The sequence below is a fragment of the Condylura cristata genome, unplaced genomic scaffold, assembly GCF_000260355.1.
Source record: "Condylura cristata isolate star-nosed mole 26May11 unplaced genomic scaffold, ConCri1.0 scaffold00005, whole genome shotgun sequence".
Lineage (NCBI taxonomy): Eukaryota > Metazoa > Chordata > Mammalia > Eulipotyphla > Talpidae > Condylura > Condylura cristata.
The window spans coordinates 50,172,256-50,184,305 of NW_004567106.1; the positions used below are offsets into that span (position 1 = coordinate 50,172,256).

General features: G+C 35.2%; 1 protein-coding gene across 1 annotated transcript in view; it reads left to right on the top strand.

Moving 5' to 3' along the window:
* MDFIC (MyoD family inhibitor domain containing) overlaps positions 1-11,547 on the top strand; it is an 81,244-nt gene extending 69,697 nt beyond the window's left edge. The window contains exon 5 of the mRNA XM_004676960.2: positions 11,274-11,547. Within this exon, the coding sequence (XP_004677017.1) occupies positions 11,274-11,521 (248 nt within the window). The 3' untranslated portion in view covers positions 11,522-11,547. The remainder of the gene's footprint in view (positions 1-11,273) is intronic.
* Positions 11,548-12,050: the final 503 nt, after the last annotated feature.

The following is a 12,050-nucleotide window of genomic DNA, read 5'->3' on the forward strand; positions in this document are numbered from 1 at the left end:
TTTCTCAAGTATATCCTGAACATTTTTCAGTTGATCATATGTTAGGCCACAACATATATCTTAATATGACAAGACCGAAATTAAACAAAATCAGAAAGCAAAGACTTTTAAAATTGGTGCCATAGAGAAATCCTAACAAAGCACTACAAACATTACATACTAACATGCTGGACAGTCTCGAAGAAATAGATAAATCCCTAGAAATGTACAACATACCAAAACAAAATGATGAAGTAACAGTGAATATGAAAATGCCAATATGGGCTGCCAGCCATTTGATTGTAATTCAGTCTTAGTATTAAATAGATTGAATCACTAATCTAAACCTCCCAATAAACAAAAGACCAGGGCAGATGACTTCACTGGTAAATTCTGTCAAATGTTTAAAGAATTAACACCCCACAAAAAATGGAAAAACTTGTAACCACATTTTATGAAATCAAGAATAGTTGGATTCTAAAACCAGATAAGGACATCACACAAAGAAAACTACATACCAGTATCTCTGATGATACAAAAGCCTCAACAAAACGCTAGCAAATTGAATTCAAGGATACATTAAAAGAATCATGCACTATGATCAAATGGGATTTATCCCAAGGATGAAAGGATATTTTAACATATGTATATCAATACATGTAACACACATCAAAAAAAAGGGTAAAAATCTCAATAGACACCAAAAAAAAAGCAGATAACAAGATTCAGCTTCCTTTTATGATAACAATCTTCAAAAATGGGTATAAAAGAACATACCTCAATAAAGCTACAGCCAAACATCACAATTGTCACAAGCTAAAAACTTTTACTTAAACATGAGGAAGAAGAGATAGATGTCCACTCTCACTACTATTATTTAATATAGTATTAGAAGTATTAGGGCAATTAGATAAAAATAAAAAAGTAAAGTGTATCAAATTTTGTCAAGAAAGTAGTAAAATTGTTTGCAATTGACATAACGATATATAGAAAATCCTAAATATGCTTAAATATGCCAGTGAAGATATTGGAAATACAATGAAATGGCAAACTAAAAAATTAGTATACAAGTTTCGCTGCATTTTATATGCAAATAATGAAATAACCAGCAGAGACATCAGGAAATCAGTTTCATCAATAATCTCATCAAAAACAAGCATCTTGTACCTGCATCCCCATGTTTATTGCTGCTTTATTTACAATTGGAAAAACATGGAAGCAGCCCAAATGCCCAGAAGTAGATGACTAGATTAAAAAGATGTGGTACATATATACAATGGAATATTACTCAGAAACATATCTTTTGCAGCAACGTGGATGGAGCTGGAAAAGATCATGCTTAGTGAGATAAGCCAGAAAGAGAAAGAAAAATAACGGATGGTTTCGCTCATAGCAGGAGTACAATGGACCAGGAGAGAAAATAGTAAGAATAATGAACAGCCATATACCAGAGACATTTTTGGGGGGTAAAGTGGGGAATGGGATAAAAAATGGGGGGGTGAGGAGGGAAGTGCACGGGACTTTGATGGGAAACCCACGGGGAATACAATTGAGGTGAAAAAAAATATACAAAATGATGTAAAAATAAACTTAAAAAAAACAAAAACAAGCATCTTAGGACAAATTAAAAATTTTTAAAGACATGAAAGACTTTCATATGGAACTGTATCTGCAAAAGAAATTATTTCATACTTATGAATTAGAAGGATTAAAACTTCAAAATGGCCCCGTTAAGGCAACCTTCAGATGTAGTGGAATCCTATCAAAATTCTAACAGTATTTTTCACAAAAATTATCCAAAGAATCACAAATAGTAAAAGCAATACTGCTTCCCAACTTCCAAATTACTACCAAGTGATGTTAAAACAACATGGTATTGAAATAAAAACAAATACAAGGTTAGTGAAATGGAATTAAGAATCCTAGAAGTAACTCTACAGAATTATTAAATGGACAATTTGTACAAGGGAACTCTAAGAGCATATAAGTGTCAGCAATAAATGGTGCTGGAAAAAGTGTAATACCACATATCAGCTATAAAACAAGACCAACATTCCACACCTTACACAACATTAATCCAAAACATTTTGAAGACTTGAGTTAAGACACCAAACTATAGAATGCATGTTCCTTGACATGGGCTTTAGAGCTGTGTATAATTACCAAAATCTAACAGCAATGGAAACAAAACCAAAAATACACTAATGGGGAAAAAAAGCAAACCAATAATATGAACACTGCATAGCAAAATTCATCAATTGGAAAATATGCTCTGCTTACTGCGAGAAAATAGTTCACTTCATAAACCTGACATGGAATTAATACACAACTCATAAAGAACTCATAAATCTCAACAAATAAACAATGACTAGAAATAGAGAATCTGAATAGACACTAATCCAAAGAAGACATAAAAGACGATAGGACCCAGCATCGAAAAAAGATGTTCATCTCTTAGCATTGAACTGCAAATGAAAATAACAAGTGTTCACCTCACACCTATGGGAGGGACTATTATCTAAAAAGTCAAGAAACAGCAGGTGTTAGGATGTGGAGAAGAGGAAACCCTTGTAACATCACTGGTGGGACTATAAATTGAAATAGTCGTTATAGAAATTGGTATGAATATTCCTCAAAAACTAAAAATGGAAATTCCATATAATCCAGGTTTTTCTGAATATTTTCCAAAATATGTTAAAAAACAAACAGATTTTGAGCAAAAAAAAAAAAAAAAAAAACCTTAGAATAAACAAAATCATTTAATTGCAGTAAAGAATTGGGCCGTCCTTGGTGGTACACTGGGTGAAAGCACAGCGCTAACAAGCTAAAGCCACTTCAGCACATTTAAATGCCCGACCCAGTGGTGACCCACATGTTGTGGCAGACCTCTTCTGATTCACTCACAGCTCCCCTCAGCAGTGTATTTCAGTTTATCTGCCTGTTCTGCGAACTGCTCCGTCTCTGGTGAATCCTCTCACCATCCCTGCACCTCTGGTCTGTGCCCCAGTTCTGTATGCATAAATATATATATTTTTTTAATTGCAGTTGAGAATCAATGTATATAAACCTGCTGAATTTCTGTACACCAGTATCACAATATCAGAAAGTAACAAAAGCAACTGTTCACAAAAGCATAAAGAAAAAATACCTAGAAGTAAATTACACCAAGGTGGTGAAAGATCTGTATTTAGAAAACAATATAAAAGTTGAAGAAGAGGCAAATAATTGGATAGACATTACATGCTCATGGAAGAATGCTATTAAAAAGTTTATACTTCCCAGAGGAGTCTGCAGTTTCAGTGCAAAACTGTCAAAATTCCAATGGCATTCTTCACAGAAATAGAACAATCCCAAATTTATATAAACCAAAAATAAATCCCTGAATAAAGAAAGTAATACTGACTAAAAAGAACAAAATTATGTATATTGTACTCCCTGATTTCATACTATACTACAATGTCATAATACAGTTTTATTGGCATAAAAACTGACACATTTATCAATGGAAAAGAACTAAAAGTGCAGAATCATTATAACATAGGATCCAAGAATATACAACAGGGAAGTAAAGCCTCTGCATTACATGTATTAGGAGGACTGAGCAACCATCTGACAAAAAAATGATACCCTGTGTATTTCTTTCTAGATATTACTATACGTAATATCTAAATTTTCCACCATGCATATAAATTAGTTAAAATGGTTTAAAGAACATGGGAATATGTGAAGCCACACAAATTAAAAAAAAAAAAAAAAGGCAACTACATCAGCAGGCAAGAAAAGCTCTCACAGCTAAGGCAACAGTCAAGAGAATGAAAAGGCAACCTGCTCCAACCCAGATGGCCGACACATACATAAAAGAAGATGAAACTAAAATGAGAGTTGGAAAATAAGTATCATTAAGTAAAATTAGGAAGATACTACTAACTTGCTCTGGGGAGCTTCTTTCCATCATTTCTATACAAATAGGTATCTCCTTAAAATTAAGAGATTTTGTTTTTCATCTGTTCTGTCCCAGCTACAGATGATCTGTGACCGACTTTTCAAACTGATACTCATCCATTTCTTCTAGGAGATTTCTTTCTAGACATTATTGTGGGTAATATCTAAATTTTATTATCCAGAAATTTTATGCAGTTTATTAATCTTGTAGGATTAAAGGTAGTAAGTCTTAGTAAAGTACAGTGATCTACTCTTTTGCTTTCTAGCTTTCTGCGGAACTAACTGAATCATTTCAGTATGGAAAACTAGATTATTTTTAAATCTTCTACTGTAGACAACACTGATTTGCTAATTCTTTCCATACAGATTTCTGCTCCATTCTTCTACAGATGATGTCTCAAATTGGTCATCTGGATTTTTACTTTTCAACTGTTTGAGTGATTACTAGAGCCACAGAAACTGTTATTAACCTCCTTTGTGAAAACAGAACAACATATTTAAGTGTGGTAATGAAGTGAATGCACAATCAACAGGTGGAAAAGTATCCCTGTAATATTTTTCCATCACCTTTGTGGCTATCACAACAATATGGACATGACAAATCCTGTGCTGAGCACTTTATGTACTCTTAATCTCACTGTAAGGGTAAGAGGGCAATACTGTCACACCCAGTTATCTTAGTGTTTTAGAGATTCAGTAAACTCACGTAAGTTTTATTTGTGCTGACATATTTTAAATTTTATCTCCTCCCCTCTCTGCCCAAATATTAACTTTTATACTTTAGTGTTCTAAATTGACACCCTGAGCAATTGAACTTTTACTGCTCAGGATTTCTGAGTAAAATTATCCTAGCAGCTATAGTGTCTTCCTTTGTAAACCCATCTCTTTAGAAAGGACTTCGCTAATCATTATAATACAGTTAAGTCATAAACAACCATTACCAGATTAGTGTCTTAGAGTTTGGAATATTTAGTGGCTCAGCACTGATCAGGCACCAAGATAAATGAAGAAAAGCCAAAAAAAAAAAAAGTGTGTTCTTCAGTTAAGTCACTAGTAAGGTCATTGATAACATGAATGTATCTCCCATAGATAGATGGAGTCCAAAATTTAGAAATGGGTAGGAACATCAGTGAGGAGTCCCTTTATTTGTGGGGTTAGGGAGAATGGTGCTGTTTCCCCACACCTACGGTTCTTTTTATTTTTAGTTTGAAAGATAACAGTAAAGATTACTGTTCAGTTTCCTAAAGTGTGGTTCTCCTTGTACTACACTAGGAAATGAAGCTCTTTTCTTTTTATCGCCTGACTTAAATTTCACTTTCTTCCCCACTAAGAAAACCTTGACTGTTCTGGCTGAGACATGTGGCTTCCTGGGGACAGCTGTGTGTGTGTGTTGGGGGCTGAGTGGTGGTGCTTTGTAGTAGGCTCACCTCAGGCCAACCTTTGTAGGCAGCAGATCCTTCTGGTGCTGCACACTGAATGCTGTGCATCTGCTGGCTTGAAGAGCCAGAGTCACTTGGCGCTGAGCTTGCAGGGCTGTGTTAGTATCTCCCATCCCCATGAACACTTGAGAAGCAGAACTCTCCAGAGAAGTCTGTGTCTAGCCCCTCACAGCTGGTTTTTCAGAGACTGGAAACGAATTTAGCCATCTTGGCTGTGATTCAGGGTTACCCAAACGTACTTCTAGCCTGCTTTCTGAGTCTGTTTTAAGAAACAAGTTATGGGAAAGCCTTTCAGAAGAGAAGTGGGACCCCCCTCTAATCGGGGTCCCCTATACTGCGTGTCCCCCTCAGCACTCCACTGGGCAGATGTGAGACTTTGCTGCTCAAGGCATGAGAACACCTGCAGGCTTTCTAGCTTTGGCTGTACAGGTACGGTCAGGTTAGCTCTCAGTACGTTTTTGCAAATCACTAATTACACATAATTGCTCCTGTTCTGATCTGCAATTGTTTTCTGGTATTCCATCGATCTCTTAATGATGCCATGAAAATCTGTTTATCCGTATATAGGTTACATGGTATGGATCTGATTAAAGTATTTTTGAGCATTTGAAGACATAGGTAGATTTACTAGAAATTAGTCACCATAAAACACGTACAAATCTGCAGTCCCTCAAAAGTGGGTTGTAGGTTATTCTCAGAATTTGCTACTTTTTGCTCTTTGCTGTACCTCGCTTTTCAGTATTTATGTTCCAAGAAATTTCAAACACCTGTCATACCACATCTTAAAGGAAGGAAGCTAAAGAAGTATGACAGACTTGTTTAACATAGAGCTGAATTTCTTGTGCAAATAGTTTTCATTTTACAGGAACAGCTTTCCTCCTATTTTCCTTATTTTTGACTACATATGATTAGGTAAGTCAATTTGAGATAATTTCATAATTAAAATGTTCTTAAAAAAACAAATCTCCTGGATTATTTTTAACAGAACAAAGCCCCTTCAATCAGTCACAGATATTTTTACCAGTCATCAAAGATACTGTTTAAGTGGATTTCAGTTGTTACCTCCAGTAGCTTTCCAAACCTGCCAGCTGCATGGGCTTAACACGGATGACCTTTCATACGACTCAGAGGTTTTGTTTGGGTTTGTGTCTGCAGTAATTCAGAACAGTTTTTTTTTTTTTTTTTTAAATCAAACACTGTGCTATATTTCCTTCTAGATCCTTGGATCTTGCTCTGCTGTTTTGTTTTCCTAAATTTCCAATAGCTGTCTGTCTTGCACTGAGTTCTCCTCTCAGCAGTACACCGAGTTGTGCAATTCTTGCTTGGCCCATTTTGGGACAGGCATTCTTCCCAGAACCCAGTTGGCTTCTCAAAGGCAAACACAACAAACATAACTGAATGGAACCCTAATAATTAAAAACCTTAATAACAGGAATAAAAATTATTTGACAGTGAACTTCATGTATACAGCAGTCATCTTTTTAAAATGTTTCTTAGTTTGCTCATTCTTAAATCCTCTTGATTCTACTAAAACCATCATCGTCATGTCTTATGAGTCTTGACACCGCTGCAGGCATCAAGTGGGGGCGATGAGACAGTAGTGGTGAAAATTATAACATCTCTTTATTCATAGTCTTACCTTGTTAACAACCAAACCACTCATTGTAGAACAATGAAAAGAAAACTGGTTTTGACAAGGAACACACATTAGATAATAAATAAAATCTAGGGACACTTTTTGATAGAAGGCTCTATAAATGCATTTTGTTTAATATCACTTTAATCCCAAAATGCTTTTTTGGGGGGGGGTTTGTGGTCTCTTTAAATGGCAGTTACCAGATTTGGCAGTTTCTGTAGTAAAGTATGTAGGGACTGTGTTTTTAAAATATGCCTATTTTTTATGTCTTAATATTTGCACAAAGGGCTTATTACTCTTTTGACCTCTCCAGTTCCTATGAAAGCTATACATTGCTCTTGCTTGTGTAACTATGAATCTTGATATTTGTTTTGTTTTATATATGTAGATGTGTGTGTTTTGATCAGGCATAATCACTCTCTAAGCTGTCTTATCTTCTTATGCCTATTTCAATCATGTGGCTGGTAGTTTATCCATTCTCCAGTTCATAAACTTCACTCTAACTTCAAGGATTACTATTAACTCTATATTAGAACTAAATTTCATATCATCTTTAGAAAGAAAAAGGAACTTGAATGAAGGTTAAAGATACAAATTATAAGTTATCACATCACTTACCTAAGTAAGATAAATAAATCAGCATAAACTTTAGGATTTATAACTGATCTTCCCACCAAGAATATGAACCAAGTGTTAGATGTGACATAGCCCTACAGTGACATCAAGATTGTGGGTTGAGAGCATGGACTCTGGAAGAGAATTATACAGGTTCTTACCTTGGCTAAGCTATCTCCTGTTCTATGATTTTGGTCAAATTTCCTACTACTCAGTCCTTGCATTGGTAAACCAGGAATAATAATAATCCTAAGAAACAGTATTGCTATTTAATCATTATTTGTCAAGATTAAAAGCAAGGGTCTGGTGGTACAGTGGTTAAGTCTCAGCCCTATAAAGCTATCATCAGCCACTGCAACATGACTTTGATCTCTGGCCAGGAAGCTGACCCACACAATACAGCAGGCATTTCCTGTCTTTTCCATGCTCCCCTCAGCAGTATATTTCAGTAGACTCCCCTGTTCTGCTCCCCACACTGTCTCTGGTGAATCCTTTCACCCCTCATATCTCTGGCCTATATCCCATAAACATAAATCTTAACCCCAGTTCTTGTACACACACAGAAAAAGGCCCACATAAATCTTAAATATCTTAAAACAATTTAATACAAAGTGGGAAAATATCTGAGATAATATATGGCTTAATTTGTAGATCTTGTTAACTAAAGTAGTTGTTTGGTTTCTCGCTTCTGTAGGACAATTGTTATCATCTAAGATCTGGAAGAGATTTTAATTCTCAAAGGAGAATTTGAGCAGCACTGAGTTGTTTAGTTTAGAATGTTACTTCTGTCTTCTATGTTAAAGGCTATTGATTTCACACCAGTTGCAAGGCTTCACACCAGTTGCACGGAGTCTCTTGCCTAGTTACTTATTACTCTTTTCCCCCTTTCAATGACTAGACACTATTGTCTTGAACCAGACACTAAGACTTTTATTTCATTCTTCTACCAAATCTTATTAATGACTCATTGTTTCTTTTCACTAATTTAATGTGTCAAAGTCCTCTCTTACCACCTCACTACTTCAGATACATAATCCAGTCTCTCTAGGAAATGCAAAGTAAAAAACTTACCATGAAATGCTATTTTACACTTGACTCATCAGCATATATTGAAAGCATGAAAATTTCAAAAACTTGTGATGACATGGAACAATGAATTTGGTCATCCTGGGTAGAAGTAAATTTTGAAGTAGTCACTTTGGAAACAAACTGCTATCATTTAGTATGTATTCTCTAGGACACTTGCACAAAATTGTTTCACACAGTAATGTTCCATGTGCTAAAAACACTGCAAACAATCAAAGGATCTATCAATAGTGGGATGGATGAGTAAATTATGTATGTTAATCAATGGAATATACATACTTGGAAAATGAAAGGATGTGAGTCAACATGAGCAAATCTGAAACACATGTTGAGCAAAAAAAAAAAATGATCCTCAGTTTTCACACAGTATATTCATAAATGCACTATAGCAAAAAGTATGAAAAAGCAAGAGACAGCATTCAAGACACTGACTATCTCTGAGAGAGGAAGCTGCATTTATGAAGAGAACACAGGATGTTTCAAAGATGTTTCACAGATTTAGCTTATTTTTAAGGTTGAGTAGTATAACCATTCTTTCACCTTTGATTAACAGATTCTTTACAGATAGTTCTATGTAAGAAGTAGTTTGTTTATACATGATCTAAGTGCTCAATAACTACTCTTAGGGTTTTAGAAACGTTCAGTTGAATGTTCTTTAATGTTAAGTGACTTTAACATTCCCCTTTTCTTCGTCTTGAAGAGTCAGCATTGCAGTGGATACAAAGTTATGGTATCAATGAAATGTTAGGATTAGTTAATATAATTATTAGTTTGGAAGACACCCTGAGTAGAAATGACTTCCTGCCAGTCCAACACTATTTTCATAGTCACTATAATGCTATCTCTCCATAACATTTCTAATATTTTTCAAATAATTCTATTTTATAAAAGGTTAACTGAGATACAAATAAAACCTATTAGGGTAAAAATTTGTGAACAATGGAAACCACACTAAGAAAAATTAGGAGAAGATGGATGGAAACCTGGGCACTATAGAACTCTGTAAGCTGTTCCCACTTGCTATGTAGAGAAAGTCAGTTTAGCACTGAGAAGATTGGAAAGGAAAATTGGTTTATTCTTTTAATGTTTAATTCAGCAATAAGTCTGGAGTTTCCCTTATGAATTCTCTCCCTTTTCTCCTTTTGCCAATTGGCATGTAGATCATAATCTTGTATTTCTGCATTTACCACTTTAATAAAGTTGAGGGAAAAAATTGGGTGTTGTTCAAGGAGTTGGGGGATCTATGACAGGATGTTAGGGAGAAGTCTGTAGAGTTGAGACTGTTCTATCAGTGATACTGCAAGTAACCTGTCAACTTACATCTATAGTGAACACTCTTCTCTGTGATAGCAGGGCTGCCAAGTTGTTGCTGTGTGTTTTCCTCTCCATGTTTGATTTTCACACAAGTTTATTAAAACTACATCACAGACACTCAGTTTTAAACACAAAGAAGAAAACATAAAGGACATAGGATGATGGGATGAAATGGAGACCAGTGTGGACTGTTGCTGTTTTAGGAATTAGAATCCCCTCATTAATGCTTATTTTGTATGGCATATAGTAACAAAAATGCCCAGAATAATCCTGGTACAAATTTACAACTAAATCTGAAATTGGATGAATGTCAACACTGGTCTTAAGTAATTTAATTATGTATGTTACAATCTTCCAGATGTATTTTCTTCTATTGTCCTGAATTTCCCCAAAATTTCAAAGGGAAGAACAGAACTTGGTATACTACATGTGTTCGACTGTAATACTTTAGTTCTTTACCTTTTGCCCACCAGTTCATGAAGTTTGGTAAACACTGTTATTTAAAGAGGCATCATAGGCACTGTCTCAGGAAACAGAAACAGCAAAGGCTTGGCCACACAGGAAGTGGGAAAGCAGCGTTACTCTGCCATTGTGTACATTTGCTAAGGTACACATCCTTTGTTAGAAATAAAAGCTATTCTGTAGAAATGATTGGACACAATCAGAAAATCAGTTTTTCTTTAATTCTTGTGAAATCAGAAAAACTGAGACCATGAAGTTGAATCAGTTGTATTGGAAAGTAAAATGTTTTGATTCTAGTATAATGGATTCCAATTTAACTATTAAATCAATTAGGCAAGAACTTATTCTGGATATATTTTTATAAATTATTTTCCTTCCAATTTTTGTGCAAAGTAATAAGGGAAGTGAGATATTTACCTATTTCTGAAGGACTAATGTCACAGATTGATGTTAGAGACACTGAATAGAGTCAGTGGTGAGAAGCATAGAGAAGTGAAGCTCACGACCAGAAACCATAGTACAGGTATCAGAGCAATAACCTCACCCTTAGGACGCGTGCACACAGTGATCCCTTGCTTTTTAGCTAATGAAGTTTCCACTTACAAAAAATCCCTGTCTAGTATGTAACCCCCCATTTCAGCTTCCAGCCTACAGAAGACTCTTAGGAATGCATGTCCTGTGATTCTGGATTACTAAAGTAATTATTCTGATCAGCTCCTATTGTTAAGTGTGTTGATGATTTATGTATTTTGTGTTTCCTTTTTTTTTCCTCATGTATTCACTTCCCAATTAAAATGAAGATTGCTGTGTCCACTGTATCCTGGCCTGCTTGTTCTGTGAATTCCTGACCCTCTGCAATATTGTCCTGGGACAAGCTTCATGTGGCATCTGCACCTCGGAAGCCTGCTGCTGTTGCTGTGGAGATGACATGGGGGATGACTGTAACTGCCCTTGTGACATGGACTGTGGCATCATGGATGCCTGTTGTGAATCATCAGACTGTTTGGAAATCTGTATGGAATGCTGTGGAATTTGTTTTCCTTCATAAATATTTATCTTCTGTTTGTGTTAAAACTGGAGAATGTTTTAAGAATTTTTCTTTTAAGGGGGAAAAAAAGCACCTGGTAAGATTCACATGAAGCAACCCAGTATTTGCACTGTTAACTCATTATTTTAAATAATCTCTGAAAGTTTTTTCTCTGTAGTCAAGTCTACATGGTTCAATATGTGAAATGTTAACTACTTTTAAACTTCTATGTATGTTACAATGACTGAGAGACATTTTGATCAGAAAAGAATTCTAAATGTCTTCTGTTTGATACATATTTTCATTAATCATTCTCAGGAGCCTCTTGCTCTATAAGAGTTCTCTGGAAATTTAAACCAGACAGTTTATTTCTGATGTTTATCTTTTAGTGACTAAAAATTAGCACCTTAACTTTGAAGTAAATATTGGAAAACAAGCCCACATAATTTTTAGGTAACTACTATGGATCACCACATTCTGCCTTTTATTTTTTACACTTTTTTTAACAGACTGAGTACCTACCCTGTATATAATCTCTTACTGAGATGCA